Here is a 23,982-nt window from a genome sequence, read left to right as displayed (position 1 = left end):
GTCACCGGGCCTAAATCCTAATTTCATACCGTATTGCATAATTTGCACTGACGTATGTACGCTATAAATATCTCATATCTACGTATATGGATGGTGCAGCGAATTAATCCTCTCATTCTGCAATTTATCTCGAATCTATAAAAATCGACTTCTTTATACATTCTTTATGTTCACCTTCTAATCAAGACAATTTTTAAATGAATTATTTCGGAGAATAGACATTCGCGAAGACACACAAGTTTTTAATGGCTAATTGTTACGAAAGGCAACTTGAAAAACAATATACATTTTCCTATTCTCTTTGAAAAAAATATCTATTTAGATATGAAAAATAATTATATCTAGAATAAAGCATCAGAAAAAAGAACATTTATTTTGTCTTAAACATTTTTGCATTAAACAGAATAGATCAATATATGATAATTATGGAATTATGCCTGACAAATTTGTCGACAAAACCAATAATGTAAAATATTAATATTTCTCCCAGTTTGTCTAACAAATCATTTCGTTAATGATACGAAAATCTGACATCAAAAATAATATTTATTAGGAATATTAGAGTCTAAAAAATTAACGCAAAGTATTTTATGAAATATTAACGCATTATTTGTTTTTAAATTTATAATTTGTCCGCTGCGCGTATTATATAATTGATTTCGATTCCGTCAATTGTCGTAACAATTTCCTCACGACGTGTCCGTTAGTGATAACTTCCCTGCCACGTCTGCGATCTGTAGTTATGCATCTCGTAAGTTCGTTTCTCGCGTATATACACTCCTGGGGAATAGATAAGGGAAAGGACTCGGCCGTGGTTAGACCAGTGCGAAGTTGATTGAACAGATTCAGGATAACGCATTCCTTCATCAGGACTTCGGAATCGGCCACCTTGCCGTCGTCCGCGGCGCAGAGCCACAATATACTGTCCAACCAGTTTTCCTCCCCGCGTTGCTCAGTTTTGCAATTTATGCCCAGATCTTGCAACCACAACGTCAGCTGTAACATAGGAGGGATTAGATTCGAAGTAACTAATTTTTTTTATTTCAATGAATGTCCTGTCATGAATGTTGATAACGCGAGCATTGAAATGAAATGTCAGCATCCGTTTAAATATTTATATGCGAGCAACAATAGATTGAAATATCTTCATTTTTATCTTTCTTTTAACATTGTATTACAAATATTCTCAAAATCCGAATTTTAAGGGGAAAACCAATGTAACAGCTGAAAAAAAAGCTATTTGTAACGATTTTTTTTTTTCTGATAAATAATTGTTTTTTCTGGTAAATAAATTTTTTTTTTTTTTAATCACATTATTACAACATCATAAAATAGATTGAATTATCTTTTATAAAATTTTTATTAAAAAATATTAACATTTATAGCTACAATAGCCTGTATTATAAGTAGCCTTAAAAAAAAACGGGTGCGTTCGAAAGCTCTGAAACAAAAGTCAAATATTTTCTTAAAATATAAGACAATAGTTTTAGTTGCACGTATAGAATTTTGATTGAATAAATTGTTTTTTTATAATGTTAAAAAACAAATATTAATATTTTTTAACGAAAATTTCATAATAAAAGTAGTTTAAATTATGTAGTTCGTGATGCTAATAAAGTGATTTAAAAAAAAAATCTATTATTTACCAGAAAAAAAGTCTTAAAAATAGTCTTTAAAAAATTTCCCTCTTTTTAAAGCAAATTACAAAAGTTATCGCGCCGTCGCGTGCTTATGGCGGGCTTATTCCGTTGTAATGCTCGAATACGTGGTCGAACGACGCTTTTTTTAATTAAGTAAAACGCTTACCGTGCCGCGGCACCGAAAGGTGAAGGGATTTCCGGAGAAACGAAACCTCTCGATGCCTGCCATGGGTGCGAGCTGGGCCGGTTCCAAGCATGTCAAACGATTCCTCCTGACATCGAGCCTTTTGAGGCCCCGCAATTTCTCAAAGACCGTCGACTCGATCGACACGATGTGATTGTACGAGAGATCCAGTTGCTCCAAAGATATTAAACTGACGAACCACTGATCCTTCACCGACGTGATGTTATTGTACGACAGGCCGAGCTTCTTCATGTACGTCAGACCGGCGAAGGCGTGGTCGGAAATTTCTCTGATACCGCAGTCGCGCATATTCAGAGATATTAAGCTCTTACTATATCTCAGGAACGACCGATCGGGAATATTATCTATCCGCGATTGAAAGATCATCATGTCGTCTACGAGCGGGCCGCCGTAACTTATGGCGATATTTAAATTGGTCAGATTGGAGCATATCACACGCTCATGTGATCCTATGGATAATTAAATAGTTTGATAATAGCAAAGTGAGATCAGTTAATCGCGACAATTATTGCCACTTTACATTTTACTTTATATTTTATGCAATGAAGAAACGAAATTAAAACGAATAAGGTTTCAACGTAAATGATACACGTAATTAAATTACAAAATAGAAGAATGAGAGAAAGATAATTTTCTCTGTAAGATAGACAAAAGTTCAGTTCTCCTCAAATGTCATGTAGCCTCACCATTTTCGTATTTGTTGGTGAAACATGACGCGATTACGACATCCGTAAACGCAAGGATGCAGGCAAAAACGAGAAGCGAGATGTGCCGACACATCTCGAGACGCACGCGGCACATTTTACTCGGTTTTGATCGGTTTTACGACTGACACTAATCACCGAGAAAACGGATGCGAAGGAAGTGAAGTAACGCAAATTATCGCAGCCGACATTTCCCATTCCCTCTGTCGACGATAACGAGCTATCGGTATCTCAAATGCCATTTCGTACTGATTACGGAAGCATCATTAATTAACAATGCGTTGTTATCTAAGGATAGGATGCCATAAAATAATCCACCTTGTCTCATGTCAGAAAAAAAAATGAAGATGGATCATGATTTAGTATGTAGTGAATATTTATATTTTATATTATATTTACATTATTTATTTATATTTCACACAATGATCGTGAAAGATCGTGAATATAATGGAAACTATATATATAATTTGCATCTTTAAAAAGATATTTTGTTTGTCTCTTTTTGAAAGACGATTCAAGATACATATGTGCGAATTCAAAGATGATCGAAATTGTATTTTCTCGTTTCTGACGTTTGAGTTATCGCCTCGTTTTTCTCATCTCAAATTAATCGTATATATTTGTACCAAGAGAATGTGCATAGGTTTTCCTTCTTTTAACAGGCATCTCGACCCTCGCAAGTTGCGGTGAGGTCGATGCGCTTCCCGAGCTTCCGGCTCAGGATGAAGAACGTCTGCAGCGCGCCGCGCGTCTGCTGCAGCAGAGGCTGGTGCTACGTCAATGGTTGACGGATCATGGCCTACACAACTATTATCAAAAGTAAGAGAAATTTGCACAATTAATAAATAACTCAATAATGGATGGACATTAGTCTTAACGATATAATGATATACGTAGCAATGGTTATTGACAGAATTGTCAAAATATTGTTTTTTTTTTAATTCGCGAATAAATTTAATTAGTTTATTACGAATGATCGATAATTATTATTTAGACCGTTGAGTTGAGTAGCACAAATTTTAATTGACACTATTTATTTATAATATAATTTTATTACACCACAGAAGAATTTGAATAATATTGTTATCTATCATTCATAATACATTATTTAAATTATTATATTTGTTGGCTTGGAAAAATAATTTTTTTAATTACTATATTGAAGTTTTATAAAATAATTTTCTTTCTATTTAATAGTCTCTTATCCGCTAAAATAAACGGATTTTCTCTAACCTAGACCTATATAAAGATATGCTTTGTCAGGTATATTTCAAGCATATACTTTAAAGATGTATCTTGTCAGGTTGATGCAGATGGAGGTGATGTCCCTGGAGGATGTATATTGGGTGGAGGACAATGCGGCACGAGCAGCCCTTGGCAAGGATCTACCGCGATGGATGCAGGCCAGACAGACATTGCCTACTTCAAAGGAAGATTTAGAAACTTTAAAAGCGGATCTGTGGAGTGCCGTTGTAAAGAACAGCCAACATCAGGACGCTTGGACATGGGGTACGAGTTTATGTAGCACCATTTTCTCCCTATTTTGGTGAAACGAAATCCTTCTCCCGGAACGAGGATTTATTGTCGTATGCCTCGTAGATTCGCCACAGTAGTTTGAGAACGGCAATTTTAACGGAAATGATTTCTATCTTTGCGCGTTGTAAAACATGAAACGCAATAAAAATTGTATCACTGAAGAATTAATTATAATAATAAATTAGCAAATTATTAAACACTTACTAATAAAGTTATTATTAATTACCAATGTCGTTCAAATTAAAACAGTACATGTTTAAAGAGAAAGCGTTAAAAGAGATTTGATTTTCTCTTTATATCCAATCTTTCATTATTTTTTGTTGATTCTTTTCTTTGAAGGTTTTACAACGCGTTTAAAGGTAGAAAGAAATTAACTAAATGTGCACAAAAGTTAACAAATAACTTGTATTTGCCAGGTGGTATGCTGGTAGTTTCCGTGTCGGTGGCAGGGCTGGTTACCCTGGCTGCTATGACGCAGCCCGCTCTGGCACCCGAAGCGAAACATTCCCTTCTGCAATACGTCACAGGAAAATATTTATTGCCGAGCAATTGCCGCGTTCATTTCGAGTGGGAAGAGCCTCAGCTGGTCGGCGAAACGATGACTTTTACTGTAAAAGTGAGTAAAGCGGCCGCAGATATTTACATTCAAAAGAAATAATCTGCTAAAATATGAAACACGAAACACATTCATAAAAAAAGCATATTTTAATGCATTGTAAAAATGTAATGTTGCGAGGTTTCAAGTGATAAACAATTATTAAGTATGCAACAATCTATATTTAAAAACTATAATACAATTTAATTATGAAACAGATCACACATGATTAACAGTTAAAAATGACGTTTTGATTAGTTATATATTCTGGACGCTAAATATATTTATTACACGTCAAAATATTTATTTACAGTTTTATCAGCGCAACGGTCAGCCATATCCGATATGTGACAAGGATAATTTGATCGTGGAAGTAACGGAAGATACACGCAGGGTGGCTACGTTGATAGAACTGGGAGGCACCGATCCCTTAGCTGCGAATACTGCAGTAGTCAAGTTTACTGTCCGCCATGCGGGACAATATCGAATAGCTGTACTTATCGGATCGTGTCATGTTCATGGCAGCCCGTTCCTTAAGAATTTTCTTCCTGGTATGTATACTTGATGCATATAAACTAAAGTCGATACAAATCTAATACATCTGACACAGCGTAAAATAAAATTGAATCATGCGACAAGACTATCTTACAATAAGTTTAATAATATGTATATATATATATATATATATATATATATATATATATGTATATATAAACAAAAAGTATATATAATATTGAAAAATTAATGGTTTTTGAATTATGTGATTGAAGATTCTCTTTTTTTTCTCTCTTTTTCAAAGATTAAATTTTAAAATTTAACTAAACTTTATTTTTTAGTTTTTATTTAGTAGTCTTTAACAGATTTGTAGTTTTATGACTAACTCTACACATATATTTAAAATTTGAAACTGACAATTTGCAGTAATGTATAATTCTTTCTTATTTTTATTAAACGAAAATTAACTCCAAATTTTTTAATCGAAAAATTTATAGAATATTATATCGTGCAATATATAATTTAATAATATAGGCCCTCCGGATCCAAATAAGACGGTCTTTGTACGACAAAGTTCTACGGTCGTTTGTACAGCCGGAATAGCGCATTCGATGACAATAGAACCACGTGACGAATATGACAATCTGTGCATATTTGGACCCAAGGATCAACCCACTGAAGGCTATAATATTAATATTTCTCAGGTAAATCGGAAAATACATTACGAGAGTAAAAAATCTTAACGATCATTGTCTAATTATCTGCATCTGCGTCTACCATAGATCGGTAGTATAGGAGATAAAGAATCGATGGTAGACTGCAGTATTCAGCTCGACTACGATTCTCCAAATCAAAGAATTCGTTTGAAAGTAAGCTTCCCGAAAGGCGGATGTTATCACGCGACTGTCAGTTTAGCGGGATTGCAATTGCACAATGGAGATTTTGATATCATCGTGCTCGAAAGTACGTAAAAAATACATCTCTTTTTCATGGTATATTTTTTTATCACATAGTATAAAACACTCGTGTATATCACTTCTCTTCTCATTACTAGGTTCCGTCGCGAGAATGGTGCATAATAATGTAGCGTCCAAGGATCCCGATATTTGTTATGCCGCGAAGCTGTTGGGCATGCAAGGAGAGAGATTTTCCAAACCAAAGAAAGTCTTCTGCTTTATCTCGCCTAAACAACTTACGATTAAGGAATATTTATTAAAATTCATTCCCAAAAGACTCGTAACATTTAGACTGTGCCCTTCGACTAAGGTATGTAATATCATTAGAAATAATTATATATATATATATATATATATATATATATATATATATATATGTGCGTGCGTGCGTGTGTGTCGTTAATTTGTCAATTCAGTCACTGGTTTGTGTAATTTCTTATTTTTCTAACTACTTTATAGTTCCATTTTGAAAGTTCAACTAATCAGCACGAGGGCTATTATCCTTTTTCGATAGACGATGGATGTCAACCACCCGTTGAATTAATATCTTTGTACCGCGATATAATAGCCGCCACATTTACTCTATTTCTTTTGAAAAACATCGGTGGCAGTGAGACGTTCGCCGATAAACAAGACTTTTTCTACCACGAGGTCCGTAAGCATCATCAGAAGCATTATCATGAAAAATTGTCGATGAAAGTGCAGCGCGATAAGCTTTTAGAATCGGTAAATATGAATTATTTAACTTATATAGTAACTTTCTTTTCATGAGGGCGTCGCGTATCAAAATGTATATTAACTACATTTTTCTTGTTAAAGTCTATGAAAGCCACTAAAGGATTTTCCGTAAGCGAGTGGTGCCGAAATTTTGAAATCACTTTTCAAGGCGAACAAGGTAGGTTTGCGTTTTAAAATTTTTTATAAAGATTGATTTGACAAGACAACTATCTAAGAATTATTATTTCATACATCAGGCGTTGATTGGGGTGGTGTGCGACGCGAATGGTTCGAATTAATATGCGCCGCGCTGTTTGATCCGGGAAACGGTTTGTTCGCATCGTTTGGAGAATCGCAGCAGGCATTGGTCCATCCAAATCCGAAACGGCCGCCGCATCTTAAATTGAAACACTACGAATTCGCTGGACGTATTGTAGGCAAGTGTCTTTACGAGTCGGCGCTCGGTGGCTCCTATCGTCAGTTAGTACGAGCGCGATTCACCAGATCATTCCTGGCACAGATTATAGGACTTCGAGTACATTACAAGGTAAAGCGTTGGAAAAGCTCATTTTTTAATTTAGAAAAAATTTAGAAAATATAAATTAACAAGTGTATATTTCTTTTTGTGACGCTAGTATTTTGAGCAAGATGACCCTGATTTATATTTAAGTAAAGTGAAGTACATTCTCGAGAATGATGTTGAGGAAATGGAATTATACTTCGTTGAAGAGGAATATGATAAGGATGGTCAACTGTTGAAGGTAGACAAATTTTCTTTTCGCAAAAGTAACGGCAGACTCTCGAGAATTCAGCTTATTAATTCAGCGTATTTATTACAAGAAGTGAAAAATAAAATAAAGATAATTTTAAAATATATAAATACAAACGATAAAGAAGAGATTTGGATCTAAAATTAATGTAATTTAATGCACTATGCAAAAATTATGATTAATATTTCTACATTTTGCACAGGTAGCGGAATTAATTCCTGGTGGTAGCAAGATTCGAGTGACCAATGACACAAAACTTCGTTATCTAGACGCGCTCGCTCAGCATCGGCTTGCCAGTTCCATTCGCAATGAAGTCGATCATTTCTTGCGCGGTCTCAACGAATTGATTCCCGATAATCTCTTAGGAATATTCGACGAAAATGAATTGGAGGTACGTAAAATATCTGCTCGAGACAATTTGTCTTTTGAAGATGTGATGACTCTGTACCTTCTTTCACAGTTGCTGTTATGCGGAACCGGCGAGTACAGCGTAGCGGATTTGCGCGCGCATCATATAGCTAATGGAAGTTCTCCGGAATTTCTCCGAGTGCTCGACTGGTTCTGGACGGCGGTGAGCAATTTTACGCAGGAGGAAATGGCGCGGTTGCTCCAGTTTACCACGGGCTGCTCACAATTACCACCCGGTGGATTTCAACAATTGAGTCCACGTTTCCAGATCACAGCTGCCCCAACGTTTGCTAACTTACCCACGGCACATACCTGGTACGTTTTGTTTCGAGAATATCATCGGGATATGAATATCCCGAAATCTTGACGTTAATCATTAATTTGTAATTATAATATTTTTTCAGCTTTAACCAACTTTGCTTACCCGATTACGAGTGCTACGATCACTTTGAACGAGCGTTGCTATTGGCCATCAGCGAGGGTACTGAAGGTTTCGGCATGATCTAATCAGGAATCCGCTAAATTTCTAGTCGAGTCTAATTAAAACAGCACTGTATTATTATATCAGCAAATATGTATTCATCTTTCCTCTGATGATAAAAAATCATGCGTCCTCTTTCGCGAAAAATAGGTCCTGTCACATAAGTTTATCCCCTTAGTAACTTCCTTGCCGTTGGCGAGGTCGAGAGAAGATAGTAACTTTATCACGCACGTTTTGTATACATAGACAGTTAGAGAGAACTCTTTTTTAGAATCATCTTTCTTCTATGTTACGCCGAAGACTATCAGGAACAATCTAATCTTCCGACGAGTGTGGAGAATGCAGTTCTATTGAACCGCGGCGACATTTTTATAAAATGGAAGATGTCCAGAGCAAGAGCAATGTTACCTCAACATCAAAGTTGCTCAATATTATTATATCGAGACATAGCGTAGTCGAAAGCATAACGATAGGTTTTGTGTTATGTGAACGTAAAGAGAATTAATGCGTTCCTCGTACGATAATTGTAGTTAACGTCGCAGTATAATGACATACGATAGAACAAATCAAAATACACATATATAACTTTTCCTTTCTTCGCAGGTAAGCATTATATGTAAGGAGAGATCAACGCATTTGATGAAGGGATCATTGTAGCAGTGTATAACGTTCCATTTATCAGTATTTCTTTTTTCTTCAACACATTCTTGTCAAATGGCGCACAATATGTGATTTTAAAACGACTTAAAAACGATACTAATACATTGAAGCTTTGTGCCTAGCAGTTTTTTACTTTTTTTGTTCTATCCCTCATATGATTAGCACGACAATTTTACGGTACTTCCAACGTCGAAGATGGCGGATAACGTAAGCTAATTAGTGTGTACGTCCTGTACGGTTGTATTCTGAAACACTACACATTATTTCTTATCAACGCAAAATACTCGTGATAATAATAAAGTGATCACCTAGTCATAAATACTGTAACCGTACTACGAGCATCGCATTCTAATGTATACGTATTTATTTAAGATGCAGTAACATTGTAATTATTATATTAAGTAGAGAGGAATAATAAATTGAAACGTAGTAACTTCGCCATAGCGAGCAATTCGTTGTAAGAAAATGCACGAATGCAAATCCAACGATCGCAAATCGTACTACGCCTCGCAGTAGCAATTTGCCATCAGATAATGCTCTGACGGTAATTTATTTTTATCAGTTTATCATGTTACACGAAGGAATATAAAAATATATAGATAAAAAGGTATGTAATATCTCTCTCTCTCACGTTTATTAGACAAATCCTGCTAAAAGTTCTATTTACTACACATCATTTTCTTGCTTATATTATACAATTTACATACAAAAAAGAAAAAACTTGATCCTATAAATCGAAATGCCGCGTAATGCGATAAAATCGCTTGTTTTAACCACGGTGTGTGTCAAGCGTTATATATCCATATAAAATCTCCGTTATTCAAAAGTTAAATATTGATTCGAAAAAAAAAAGATTGCAATGTTAAATTTTAAATGTAATACGAAAGAAGAAACTAATGCTTGTCAATTTATTTGCCATCCTACGCGTGCCTGTCGTCATTTTGTCATTCTCTGAATTGCCATTTTCAATCGTAAATCATCCTCCTTTTCACGGCCAAAGACATTTGCTTCAACTGGCCGGTACGTCTTTCTCCAAGTAAAACCGGCTTCCAGAAAGTCGCAATCACGCTTAAGCCCTTTATCTGCTTATTTTACATATAGAAATTAGTACTGTTTCTTCGACTCCTTGTGTTACATAATATCGTAAACCGCGCGTCTACGTCAAACGATATAAAATAACGCAGCAGAAATTCTCATATTATTTCTGCTTGTTGAATTTTGTCACGTGCTAGTATCATAAAATATTTACTTACTCTTACGGCGGCAATGGCAGAGCAGCACTGGACAAGAAGGCGAAAGTCCGAATGATTGACGCGCGCATGATGCTTCCGGCAATCTGCAACATCCGACTGCTCCAGCCACCCTCTTGAGATTGACGCACTAGTCGCTCTCGCAGCTCTCTCAATTCCGTCCTGGCGAATACAACAATATAAAAATACGCGTTATGGAACTTGGTTAATTGGAAAGAATTTTTTCAAAAGTAGATCTCACATCTGGGTGTTGTAATCCGATTCGATGCGACGAAGTTCAGCTTCTCGATCAACCAATTGACTCTCCAGGGAAATGGCACGTAAACTCAGAGCTCTCGCGTTACCCTCGCTGGCTCTCACACGTTTCTCTAATCTCTGCTTCTCCTCGTCCGTAACTTGTAATTCCCTAATTTATAATGTACTTTATATTATATATATAATAAATGTTTGCGCTCCCTAAATTATATAATTTATTAACGATAAGTTTCTGTACTCAGGTGTTTCAGATTACAATTAGAATCTCTACCTGGAAATGCGCCGCAACTGTTCCTGCATAGACTCGGCGTGAGCCACCTGTGCCGTTAATCGATGCTGCAACTCCTCGACAGTAGATTCCGCTTTTTCGGCTCTGATGCGACGATCCGTCGCCAATGCCTCGCTGGCTGATATCTACATAAATTTTTTTGTCATAGATCACAACACTATGAAGAGTTAAATATAATAATTTATAACTTTTACATGAAGCAAAATGATTTTCCGAATATTTCGAATATTAAAAATATTTAAACAATGTATACATCTCTCTCTCTTTCTCTTTTCCAGATTCCGGATCTCTTGCAAAATCGCTGAACCTGCTGCAACATACTCATTCATTCATATATGTATAGGATTCATCAATGTGACATAGGAATTTACAATTTACAACATGCGTCTAATTCCGAATATATATTGATATTGCAACTTTTCGCGATATTCCACAATGAATAAAAGTTAATAGGGCAAGTAGTATTGATCCTTCTTCCTGGTACGGAAGGAGTATTACATGATATTGAGTCACCGAAACGCGAAAGGTATGATTCACTCGTAAGCTATATTTCTCTTGTCGTGCATTGACCTGACGCTGTCTCGCAGATGAATTCTACAATCTTTAAGAAATAATGGTCACTAGGGTTGCACATAATGACAAGTGTCGTAGGTTAAACTCAATAGCGGCATGATATATCGATCTTGCAGACAGAGCACATGCTTGACAAATAACAATTTATTTACATTCGTTACAGTAAAGATAAGTTCGAAAAAGCTTAAATATTCGCAGAAGTGCGCTATTATATATGACTTTCAATCACAAACAATATATTACAGGATATTTTTGCAATTTAACAAAAATTCATTTTAATATAAATTATAAAATAAATTTCTAATGGCTGTAGAATATCAGAATTTTAACGTTTAATGATATTTTTTTTCAAAACTGCAATTTATCATGTTTTAAAGGATTTACAGCAAGACTTGTTATATCAAGAATCCACTAGATATAAATCTGTTGACATTTCCCTATCGTTCCCTACATTTGTGCAGTAAGCCAATGTTACTTTATATCACAATCGTTGGAGATGTCCAACTTCCACAAAAGTGGAAAACGTGAGAGAGAGAGAGAGAGAGAGAGAGAGAGAGAGAGAGAGAGAGAGAGAGAGAAGGAAAGGATGAGTCACACTAGTTCATGGAACGCGAAGGGATTTCGCACGAGAGAGTTCACCCCCGAGGAGGAAAAGAAGAAGAAGGAGGAGGAGGAGGATGAAGAGGAAGAGGAGGAAGAGGAGGAAGAGGAGGGAGGGAGGGAGAGGGGAGGGGAGGGGAGGAGGAAAAAGAGGTCGCGATCTCGCGTCTCCTACGAGCATAATAGTGAGTCATCGAACGACGGATCAATTTTTTATCACCATCGCTATTGCGGACGATATACATACAAACCATTCACGTGCGCGGTCGAAAGTCGCGAGTCTCGTGATTCAATGCATATTGTTTATGTAGAGCCTCCCATTAGAAGAATGTGATAAATTATTTGATTTTTTTGCCAGGAGAAAGATGACCCGAAATTATCAAAATCAGAAAATTCGCCATTTAAGAAAAGTAATGAGGGATATTTATAAGCGACTTAGTCTTGTGCGCGCGCTTAATTTTCAAATCAAGGGAAAACACGGAACCTTATCCAGGAGAATCCTTTTATCTTCCCGTAATTTTAAGAGCTTCTCCCGATCCTTCGCCATTTGCTTGTCGAGCGCCTTTAACTGATCTTGCGCGGATAAGAGCTCGTTTTTCAAATTTCCCACGGTCACCGATCGGTCCTGAGAAATCTCATCGACACGCTTTAATTCGATTTCTAATTTGTCTTTCTCCTGGAAATGAAACAGCCGGATAAATAAAAGTGCGTTTGCGATTTATAAACGATATATAACGCAAAAAAATATTAGAACTAGAGCGATCGTACCAACTTGATGGCGTCGCGCTCGCGCGTCGTCTCCTCCAGCTGTGACTTTTCGCGATGCAGCTCGCCGTTCAATCTGCCAACCCGATCGTTCTCGGCGAGTAACAATCGACGCAGGAACTCGATCTGGAGATGCAGGTGCTCCACTTGTTGCTCCAGCTGCGTGATCTCGGTGCGTCTACGTCGCCAAGCATTCAGCACTAGCATGTGGCACACAATGTTCGCCGCCCGAATCGTCAGATCCTCCGCCGAACCGCCAACTTCGCCCTGCTCAGATTCCGAAGACGGCGTAGCATCCGTCCATGATCTACCGCTTCCGCCGTTCATCAAGATATCTTTGGATTTGTCGGTGACATCGTCGAGACGACTGACGCTAGAGCCGCTCTCTGATCTATATGATATATTCCCCGATTAATTTGCATTCTTAATTTAATCGGCAAAGTTAATTGCTGCTCGATTTTTAATTTATAAAATTTTCATTGATGATGCCTAACAATATAATACTATAGGCACCATAAGAAAATTTTTGAGAGAATATTTAACGGTGTAAAATCTATCAAATATATATTATTAATTTTGAAAATTATTTTATTATATTTAGAGAAATGAAATGCATGGTATCATCAATGAAATACTTATGTCAAAAATTATCGATATTATTCGCTAATTCATACAACATTTTACAGCGCGTTTGACTTGCGGCCTCACTTGAGATCGCCGATGTCGGGATCAACGGCGGACAGATCCATCATCGACAGGCTCTTCTTGCAGCGAGGAGTGCCGATGCCCAGGAAGCAGCCGTTAGTCGGGCATCGATCGGAGCAGCTCTTGGGAATCGGTGTTGGATTGCCGGTTCGGCTAGTCACCGACAGACCAACCGCCAGTTTGTAAGGTCTTCGGGATACGCGATGATTGTCGGCGCATCGGTACGGGCTTGGTCGTGGATGGCATCTTACGGACACCGGGGCGCACGGTAGTCTACGTTGCACGCATCGGGGCAGTCTGGTCTCTACCCGAGTGACGGCTCCGACTCGTGAGCCTGAAATTCGTTTCGACTGAGTAGCAGTTTCTGGCATATCGCCGTTTACAGTTTGCGCTAATGAAATTCGGATCCTCGAATGCGATCGAGATTGTTTGCAGCTCTCGTCATGGGGACGGGGGGATCCGAGCGTTACCTGAACAAACGACTGATACCCATTAATATCGGGTGTGTCCTATAATTCTGCTTATAATTTTACGTACTTCTAAATACAGAAACATTTGAAAAATTGATATATAAAACATATATACATATATCAGAATATATATATGTACGGCATATAAAATTATGAATAAATTTGTCTCTCGAATTATAGACGGAATAGAGATTAATTGCACTCGGCTTAGGTCTAAATAAATCGAATTGAATCTTAAATAGTAATCAAATAATCATCATTTTTTTTCGATCTGAAAAATGTATATGCGTTTATCTGTTATTTCAAAAATGTATATGTTATTGTTCTGCATTCTTAATGAATTCTGATACCGCCATGTTTGTTTTCTCGTACATCTTAGAGATATTTATGGCATTTAATACATAATAATTGATCGTTAGTTACTTACCATCGAGTTCGTTCGATTGAATAAACAGCGAGCGTCTTCGTAAACACCTTCATAACGACGCCATCGCTTCGCTGGATCATCTGACAGCTCTGACAACACGTGTAGCGCTCGATGACATTTGAATGAAATACATGTGGTCTGTTTTTTAAAATTGAAATAATGTGTCGAACTGGCTGCACTAGTTCAAAGTTTATCTTTCTTTTTCCAATGTGGAGAGAAAAAGATAAATTCTGGACTAGGACAGCCAGTTCAGTTTAGCTCAGCTATAAAGAACAGATCTAATTCAGAAATGTACGGAGCGCGCGTGCACACGCTGTTTGAACGCAATCGGATGCGTTAGCAGTGACGCGAGACTCGGCGATCTCTGCGAAAGCAATAAGAGAATAATTTAATACGATTATATGGGTGAAAAAAAAAATTTGATCGCAGAAATATATATAAAATGCGCCATCGACATATATATTCGATTGTCCTACGCGGTGCTGATCTCACCGCGCGCGCGTGCGAGATCTTTATTCCGTCCATCCCCTCCGTCGTCTCCTCACTCCGCCTTCGCCGAGGATGTACGTCGGTCTGGTCGGTCAAGTCAATCACATTCTGAATTCTGAGTCAGTCACTACCTACTGTCCGTTCGCCGTGCATGGTCGCGTTTACGTCACGCTTGGTCACGCTCGCGACAATCATCAGAGAAGCACAACGCAGTATCACCACGCGCTATTTTGCGAAAGGACTCTCGCTGCTGGACAGCGTTTGCTCCGCGACGAAAATTTCGCTGACCGCTATTTTTTTCTGTTTTTTTTTTTTTTTCCTTTTTGTTTCTCATCCTGGTTCTGCGTCGCAAGGAAGAGGACCTCGTCGTGTCTCGTTGCCGTCGCGAACAAGGCGAAACGGCGCGAGAGCACGCAGCGCTGGCTACGAGAGCACCTTGGCATGTTGATTCGTGCAGCAGGCAAGTCTCTTCCCTCTATCTTTCTCCGTTTTTCTTGGTGTATATATGTATATTTATCTCCCTCTTCTTCTTGCTCTCCTTCCTCGCTTTCCCGTCACATTGTCCTACGATAGTTTAATTATAGATACGCGGCCTGTACGGGCCTAGGCTCTCCCAAAATAATGATTGGATCAGCGTTGTGTCCCTCCTCGCGCTCCTCTTTCCCCCGGGACACTTGCGTGCAGTGTTTCTGGACGTGCATCCGCGAACAGCTGTCGTTCCAGATCCTGAAGGCTGTACGTGGATATTGCGCTTGACTTCCTAGTTTCTATAGTCGATGCTCACTCGATACGTTCCCCAACTCGTCACACGAGCATTTATCTATTAGAAAAGCATTGAATGTATATTGGGAATTAAGAGAATATGCTGGTGTAAAAAAGATTCTTTGAAGATATGTAAGATATGAGAGTTTCTATCGTAGATTAAGATTTCAGTTTAAGGGTACAAGTACTTGTTGAATTAGAATTTTAGAAATATAGAGCACTCATTTGTATAATTATATATAACACTGTGTGACTAATCAATACATATAATTATATTTCAGATGGACAAAGTTCAATGTATTAAGCATTTATAGTCATGGAACAATACAATGGTATGAATGATGGAAATATTAATATAAGCGATATTAGTAAGTATCAAAGATATATAAAGTTATATAAAGATATATACTCGTTATATATAGCTTGCATAATACTCTATTGATTTTAGTCGAAGTCATTCAAACTACGGATCCTGGTTCCATGGCTACTATAGCGATGGATAGCGATCACGTTCAGCCATATGTTGAAATTTTAGAACAGCCAGCCAGTAAAGCACTGCGATTTCGCTATGAGTGCGAAGGCAGATCGGCTGGTAGCATACCTGGGATCAACAGCACACCGGAAAACAAGACCTTCCCTAGTATAAGAGTGAGTTCATATCAATTGCTGAGTAATTTTTTAAAATCATTTCTATCTACTTAAAATATTTTTGTAGATTGTAGGTTACAATGGTCGTGCTATGGTGGTTGTTTCCTGTGTAACAAAGGATGCACCGGATAACAAGGGATATAGACCTCACCCTCACAATCTTGTTGGCAAGGAAGTATGCAAGCAAGGCGTTTGTACTGTAGAAGTTCCAGCGGGAAATATGGTTGTTACTTTCTCGAACCTGGGCATTCAATGTGTAAAAAAGAAGGACATTGAAGAAGCTCTCAGAGTGCGCCAAGAATTACGGGTAGATCCTTTTCGAAGTATGTGTGTGATTTTTCCATTTTGTACTATATATATATATAAAAAACTTAGATTAAGGAAAGATTATGAAAGATTTTAATTATTGTAGCTGGTTTTGAACATAAGAGGCATCCAACTAGTATAGATCTCAATGCAGTGAGATTGTGTTTTCAAGTATTCTTGGAAGGATCGCAGAAGGGAAAATTCAACAAGCCATTACCGCCTGTCGTGTCTGATCCTATTTATGATAAGAGTATGTATCATTAGACGTATTATTTTATAGAGTAATATGGTATGTAGAGTATATTATATTTAGAATAAAATTTCCATCTATTATATACAAATGTTACAGAGGCAATGTCAGATCTTGTGATTTGTAAACTGAGCCATTGTAGCGCATCAGTGGCTGGTGGTATGGACATGATTTTATTGTGCGAAAAAGTCGCGAAAGAAGACATACAAGTAAGATTTTTTGAAGAAAGAGATGGACAGCTACTCTGGGAAGGATATGGTGATTTTCAACCAACACATGTACATAAACAAGTAAGTTAATAATTGCCTTAGTTGTCGCCACTTTGTAACTATAAATTATTCATTAATTATAATAGTTGCAACACTTGGAAAACGTGACTTCTGCATTATAACGATGCTTTTTTTATAGACGGCAATTGCATTCAGAACACCCAGTTATCGTACGCAGCAAGTGGAACAGCCGGTGCAAGTGTACATCCAGCTTAGAAGGCCGTCGGACCGTGCTACAAGCGAACCGTTACCATTTCAGATGTTACCACTAGGTACAGGTAGGCCTGCTTTCTGGTCATTACGGAAAGCATTTGCCAGGAAGAAGGCGGATTACAATACCTTTAGTAAAATCTTGTCAACAGAGACTGCTCTTCTTGCCAATGTAACTCCTAAGTTTCCTCGTAATATCGACGAATTCAATAATAACGATCTTGACGCGAAAAGATCGCATGATAAAATCTCTGCACTGCGCGCTTTAAATGAATTATATAATATGAAAAATCATATCGACTTATGCAACGGCGATTTAAAGGCGATTATCAATGCTGCTCAAAACGTAGATCAAAGCACGAAAAATACCGTTTTAGATTACGAGAATAACGAGGTAACTGTAAGCCCCGAAAGTAACGTGGAGAACAAAAAAGAAATTAATAAATTGTATATTGGTAATAATAATATAAAAAACGATACATTTATCGTGGATTATAATAAAGAGGGAACTGTCGAAGCGGTTCCCTGTATGAAACCCGACATACAGGATAACGGCATAACCGCGTCGCGAAATGTAGATAGTTCGAAGAATAGATCCGATTGGTTCGATTACTCTGAGATAGGCAAATGGGTGCAGAAGGGACAAGAAGCATGTCTTAAGGAGAAGAGTAATGAAGCGGCAGAAATTAAAAATACGACGGAGGGCGGCAACAAATCATTGAACGAATTCTTGTCGCAAGTGGCCGAGCTCGATCAAATTTACGCCGACACTCATAACAAATTGATACAAGCCTCTACAGAGACAAACGCTAATCAAATGATGGACGTTGATGTTTGCGACAATCAGACCTATACCAGTCTACAAATGGCCATGAAGAATCCGATTGAGTTGTTTGACATCACCGACGATAGTAAGTACGAGGACGTGGCCGTTCCGAAACAAGACGCGGAGATATCTGTTACGTCTCCAACATCGGCAGCTAAAAGAGATGTAACGGGTGAGGCGGAGGAAAGATTACCACCTTTGCCCCCAAAGCGAATACGGAAGATGCCATCGATGCCTCTTTTACCGCGTCCGATATCCGGTCAGATGCTCAACGACTCCTCTTCCGAGGCACCGAATAAAAATTTGCCGTCTTTACCCGGTACTTTACCGAAACACGCGAAACAGGGGCTCTTCTCGAAATTGTTTGCTAAAAAGAATAAGAAAGATAAATGCTCAATGCCGAGTTTAAGCGCAGATAGCGACTCCTCGTTAAATAGCTTGTATTCATTAAGGAGCGCCGTGCAAGACGATATGCAATCGCAGCTTCCACGTCCTAGTATGACAAGTGTTACGGGTGTTAAATGTCTCAAACTAGACGGTGATGAAACGCCACCGTACGGTATGGATTTGACTGAAGCCGAACACTATGCTCTATACACTACTATGGCACCACACGCGACTGTCTCAGAATTTGATGAAATGTCTTTCTATTACAGTTTAGTTGAAGGTGGAAAGATATTGATGGAGGGAAAAGAGACCTAAATTACTTGTTTAATGATATCTTTATTGTACTGCCGAGTTGAAAATAACTTTATATTATGAAGATATTGTATCTGAATCTTGATTTGAATCTGGCGAGTTTGTCTACCGAAGTGTGTGGAGTATTGTCTCTGTTGCACACATTGCAGCCAATCCTTTATTATATTGTCGGTTCTTGTTGTAACAAACTTATAAAGTTTTGAGAACTGACCTTTATATTGTTGTTAAATCAAAGTTTTTCCATATGAAGGAATAGGAAACTCAAGAACTATTTCTCAAGACATGTTTACTACGTTAAAATGATTTTTTGCTGTAATATCGACGCATTTATCCAAGTATGCAGAATTCTAGTCGAATTGCGATTTGTTACCTTTTGCTTAATATCTTTTTCAACGGATTTTATAAAACTTTCTACAATTGTTACTTATTATCAAGTAATTATTATGTCCTTTCTAGTCAAGTGATGCTGTTATCTTTTGGTATTCTCTAGAATGCTTTACTACTTTCTTATTAAGTTTTACATGATATTATGAGTTTAGACAACTATCTCTTTCTTGTTGTAGATTACTAATTCTAAAAATGTTTTGACAAAAGTTTTGTCTACCCTTAGTTTTGTAATTCGTCGATTATCCTTTTAGAATTTTGACTTTATCGATGTATGCTAAGGAGATTCTCAAGTTTTGTGAAGCTTTCATTCAATTGTACACAATTGTCAATATAATGAAAACTTATTAATGTACAATCATTTGTAGATGATGCCGATTCGTTAAGGCGAAAGAGACAAAAACTTAATAACAACTCAAGCTCGATACTTTTCAAACATGTAGCAGAAGCTGAGAAGCGTGAGTATATTGCAAAATTATTTATAATTTTACAGCTTGGGGAATTAGAATTGGACAACATTGCCAATGTGTCAAATCTGTAAAAATCATATTATTTATTTTTATATCACGTTTCTCATTGAAGGAATGAGTGTCAAGCAAATCTGTTACTATGATGCGCAATCCTTCAATCGCTTTTCCATCTGCTATAATCAAGATTGTGCTCCTGTATTTCCTATACGCATACTTTTTGTACAGAAAAAAAATAAGATATATATGCTTAAACGCATACGGAACGAGAGGCCTTTTACTACAATGAAACTTGTGAAGATTTTGTACATTTTAGCAGAGACCTACTTGGTACATTTGTTAATTGTTAATGACGAATATGGTGAATTTATTAAGAAAACTTTTGATAATAAACTGGGAGACATACAAGCAAAGTTAAAAAAAAATTACAGCATCTGTATGAACGACTGTATAGATTTTTAAATATTCAGTTATTCTCATGTCTCATTGCATACACTAACCATCTATCAATTAATCCAATCCCTTTACACTTTGAAAATATGATGTACAGTTTTAAAAATTTTATAAGATATAATGTAAGAACGCTATGCATTATAACATACATATGATTTTGCTTTGTTGATATTTTCAGTAAATTCTAAAAATTATTGATAAGCTGTTTTCATAGTGGAAAGGGAAGCTTATCAAATACAAAACTCTCATTATATCTGTGCTACATATATTTTCACATATAGACAAACAGTCTTGTTTTATACTTTTCTAGAGATGTATTTTATATAAGAATTTGGAGTTTTGCATGAGAATTTAAAGAATTAGGGAGCAGTGAGCTTATATATTTAAGATATGACGATATATTGTATTTTTCTATTTACAAATATTTATATGGAAATAATTTCGAGAAACAAGTTTTACAATACACCTATAGGTCTTACAAAAAAGAATTTATTATCTGAAGTCATTATGCATGACAATAGATATTTGTAAGTAAAAATTTTGTGGCTCAAATCTTGAACGCGATGCGAGTGCACTACTCTTGTGCAATCAATATTATATTTTGAAAATCAGCAATATATATATATATATATATATATATATATATATATATATATATATAGTAAAATTGTAGGATATAGTACAATCAAATGATGTGCAATATTTATATGGCAACATAATTTTTATAAGCTGCTTCTTTCGCAAACAGATAAATATATTTACATATTGTATGAGTTACATATATTGTGTAATTACATCTATAATATATACATGCATATATGTATAATTACTTGGTAATATAAAAGAAAGTGTCTATTTATTATCTGCTCCCATACAATTTCAGACCAAAATTCACTGATACATGTCGCAGATTCAGGTACGATATAATGATGTTAGTGTGTCGTGCTAGTAGTTTTTTTCAATCATTTTAAATTAGATATGTGATAGCGTTTGAATAGTGTAGCGAATTTAATTTTTCTAAATTCAATTTAAAGAGTGAAAATATATAAAACTGCATGTATAACATGTATGCAGAAAATCATGCTTTTTCATCTAAGACTTTGTTGCATGTTTTCATTGCATGTTTATTATTGCTAATATTAAATCATATCATATCATGCTGTGAGCAGGATTTGTTTTTTTTTTTGTGAGTGCATATATATATATATATATATATATATATATATATATATATATATATATATATGCTGTAATATTCTAGATGCCAGAAATCAACCTATTAGTTTTAATATCGTCAAAGCTGAACCAGCCGGTCGGATATCGCCGTTCACAGGTCCGGCGAGTGCGGGAAATTTTGGTCTACAATCTGTAACATCATCTTTACAACCACACAATAGCATGCAAGCTTTAAGGTATGTTGACAATTCAAATTAAGATTACAAAGTTGGAGTATAAATAAAAGTAAGGAAAAAGAAAGACAGGATATTTATTCTATTGTGTCTAATGTATTTATTCTATTTTAGGCCTCAGGTATCTCCAGGGCGAACGCCGTCCCCCATGGAATATACTGCCTATAATCCATCTCTCGTACAACAGCAATATCAACCAAATATTCAACCTATAATGCCAAACGTGTCTGCGATGACGGATGTACAGGCGTTTTCTTATGTAGATCAATTACAATTACAACCAGAACCAAATCTGTTGATGTTAAACAGAGTAACGTCAGAAAATCAAGGAGATTCCCAGCCAGTAAATAATATTGGTAAGTCTTTCTTTCTAATATTGCGCAATTTTTTTGCATATATAATCTATACTTTGAGAATTTCAATTGATTAAACATTTTTAAACGCGCGCGCGCGCGTGTGTGTGTGTGTGTGTATGTGTATGTGTATGTACATATATGTATATATAAATCTTATAGAAACTGCAGGAGCCCCGTGCTTCTTAGACATGGATAGTCAACAATTCAATTTTGATTGGAATTCCGCTGATCTCGCGGATTTTGGAGCAAATCTCTCTGCAAATCTGTCGACTGGATTATCCATATCCGACTCTATACAAGTAAGAATTAGTATAGTACTTTAGACACAAATTAGCATGTATACAAAATATTATATGTATTCACGCAGCTAAATTTTGAAATTACTGCAAGAATTAATTATTTTATCAACTTTAGCCTGAAGTCGGGAGCAATATCGAAGAAAGGAATAGTATGACCGAGCGTATTACTTGGATAAACCAAGAACTTTCCGCTTTGAATAAGATACTCAAACCTAATCGAGAAAATGATGGCTGAGAACTTGATTAAAATTACTTACTATTAATTAATATTGTGGCCTATGCCAAAGTGATCATAAGAAATTGCAACTGGCCTCATCTGTAATTTATTACAAGTGCTCTCTTCACTGCCATTAAAGAAAAAAAAAGAAAAAATTAATCGAGCTATTTTTTGCAATAGATAATAAAATATTTCATGTACAAATAAAATAACAAGAAAAATAGCAAGAAAACGATAATTTTGCACTTTAATCGTTTCTATTCGCAATCTATTTTATTTATATTATATATTCGATTTATTTTTTATTTATATAAAAGTATATAGAAAGAATTTTATGATAAATGAACAAAAAAGCTTTATATATTTTCCAGCGTTATTAATACACAATTTATTAATATACTCATCGACGAATATTAGTTGAAACACAGCAACATTATATATATATATATGTAATCTTAATATTTAGCTATTTGTAATTTATCTAATAGTTACACAATAAGCATTGGAGCAATTATCTACTCAAGATAAGTTGTTCGGTCGGTCATGTGTATGTGTGAGACTAATATCGGTGGGAGATGTAACATTTGTTTGTCGACATCAGAGATTGAGATGTTAATTTAATTTGAGATAATGCTCGGATTTATGATCAAAGTTCATAGTTCAGATCATAGTTTATGTTTTTAATAATAGATTGTACGATACACTTGATGAAAAAAATGAATGTCGCGCAACAAATAAAAGAAATTATTGTGATAAATTCTTCATGAGACAAGTTTATAGGCAATAATTGTAAATTATTAAATAAGATAAATATTTTTGTGAGCAATTTCTTTCTCACGTTTTTTTTACGCTTGTACGATTTCACTTCTCTTTTATTCTTTCTTTTTGCACAATTACGTTTTTTACAAAACTATGTTTATACCTCTGTATATATTTGTAATATATATGAACGCGTTATACATGTAGAAATAATGTTGATATACTCGAAAAAGCATATGGTAAAAAGATTGAAATCAATGTACTCAAAAATTTCAATGGATGTTCCGTCCAGATATTTCTTTTTATGTATATATTTTGCAGGAGTTTTTTATTTAAGAATAATATATATGGGAGAATATATGTGTGTATGCAATTATCTAATGTACCAATTTTATTAGATTAAGTAAATATATGATATCGTGCAATATAACATTGTCTTGATATAAGTATATTTTTACAACACATCTCTCAGGTAATAAATATTATTATAATGTATTCAGAGCACAAGAGGACACACACATATATATATGTTATAAAAAACCAATATCATATCTAAGAACTATAATTTATAATTAGCCATATATTATCTATATACAAATAAAAAGTTATAAATACAAGAGTGAGAAATTGACTTTAATCTCACGTTTCATATAAATTTTGTAATTTTTATTGTAATTT

General features: G+C 35.8%; 5 protein-coding genes across 11 annotated transcripts in view; 3 read left to right on the top strand and 2 right to left on the bottom strand.

The window, feature by feature from the left end:
• LOC126858304 (apoptosis-resistant E3 ubiquitin protein ligase 1) overlaps positions 1–9,291 on the top strand; it is a 61,831-nt gene extending 52,540 nt beyond the window's left edge. For all 6 annotated transcript variants that reach the window (XM_050608526.1, XM_050608525.1, XM_050608529.1 and 3 more), the window contains 14 exons: positions 3,212–3,368; positions 3,853–4,058; positions 4,502–4,701; positions 4,994–5,231; positions 5,710–5,879; positions 5,958–6,138; positions 6,230–6,441; positions 6,591–6,857; positions 6,951–7,026; positions 7,106–7,395; positions 7,484–7,609; positions 7,821–8,009; positions 8,079–8,341; positions 8,431–9,291. In XM_050608526.1, coding sequence (XP_050464483.1) covers positions 3,212–3,368; positions 3,853–4,058; positions 4,502–4,701; positions 4,994–5,231; positions 5,710–5,879; positions 5,958–6,138; positions 6,230–6,441; positions 6,591–6,857; positions 6,951–7,026; positions 7,106–7,395; positions 7,484–7,609; positions 7,821–8,009; positions 8,079–8,341; positions 8,431–8,533 — 2,678 coding nt within the window. In that variant the 3' untranslated portion in view covers positions 8,534–9,291. The remainder of the gene's footprint in view (positions 1–3,211; positions 3,369–3,852; positions 4,059–4,501; positions 4,702–4,993; positions 5,232–5,709; positions 5,880–5,957; positions 6,139–6,229; positions 6,442–6,590; positions 6,858–6,950; positions 7,027–7,105; positions 7,396–7,483; positions 7,610–7,820; positions 8,010–8,078; positions 8,342–8,430) is intronic.
• LOC126858331 (leucine-rich repeat LGI family member 4-like) lies at positions 359–2,694 on the bottom strand. The gene is made up of 3 exons (XM_050608579.1): positions 2,532–2,694; positions 1,807–2,294; positions 359–996 (listed from the first exon to the last, which is right to left on the bottom strand). The coding sequence occupies exons 1-3, from the start codon at positions 2,644–2,646 to the stop codon at positions 646–648; spliced, it is 954 nt and encodes a 317-aa protein (XP_050464536.1). The 5' UTR covers positions 2,647–2,694; the 3' UTR covers positions 359–645.
• Positions 9,292–9,872: 581 nt separating the features above from the next.
• LOC126858318 (centrosomal protein of 63 kDa-B-like) lies at positions 9,873–14,226 on the bottom strand. The gene is given in 8 exon segments (XM_050608561.1): positions 9,873–10,252; positions 10,421–10,579; positions 10,659–10,823; positions 10,944–11,086; positions 12,619–12,810; positions 12,903–13,290; positions 13,608–13,996; positions 13,999–14,226. Coding segments are annotated over 7 exon segments (1,485 nt in total). The 5' UTR covers positions 14,050–14,226; the 3' UTR covers positions 9,873–10,252; positions 10,421–10,422.
• A 721-nt stretch (positions 14,227–14,947) lies between these two features.
• LOC126858307 (embryonic polarity protein dorsal-like) lies at positions 14,948–19,703 on the top strand. Of its 2 annotated transcripts, none has more exons than XM_050608535.1 (7): positions 14,948–15,450; positions 16,034–16,120; positions 16,201–16,400; positions 16,468–16,723; positions 16,813–16,956; positions 17,056–17,246; positions 17,365–19,703. In XM_050608535.1, the coding sequence occupies exons 2-7, from the start codon at positions 16,069–16,071 to the stop codon at positions 18,961–18,963; spliced, it is 2,442 nt and encodes an 813-aa protein (XP_050464492.1). In that variant the 5' UTR covers positions 14,948–15,450; positions 16,034–16,068; the 3' UTR covers positions 18,964–19,703. The 2 variants fall into 2 exon arrangements, with proteins under 2 accessions (XP_050464492.1, XP_050464493.1); XM_050608536.1 differs by lacking the exon at positions 14,948–15,450 and adding an exon at positions 15,522–15,884.
• On the top strand, positions 19,694–23,734 carry LOC126858285 (uncharacterized; the record flags this gene model as incomplete). Its single annotated transcript, XM_050608490.1, has 5 exons — positions 19,694–19,802; positions 21,526–21,676; positions 21,788–22,029; positions 22,189–22,328; positions 22,444–23,734. Coding segments are annotated over 5 exons (762 nt in total), but the record flags the coding sequence as incomplete, so codon positions are not given.
• Positions 23,735–23,982: the final 248 nt, after the last annotated feature.

This window comes from Cataglyphis hispanica, chromosome 24 (genome assembly GCF_021464435.1).
Source record: "Cataglyphis hispanica isolate Lineage 1 chromosome 24, ULB_Chis1_1.0, whole genome shotgun sequence".
Taxonomy (NCBI): domain Eukaryota; kingdom Metazoa; phylum Arthropoda; class Insecta; order Hymenoptera; family Formicidae; genus Cataglyphis; species Cataglyphis hispanica.
The sequence above is the reverse complement of the archived record's forward strand: the minus strand, read 5'-3'. Positions and strand labels throughout refer to the sequence as shown.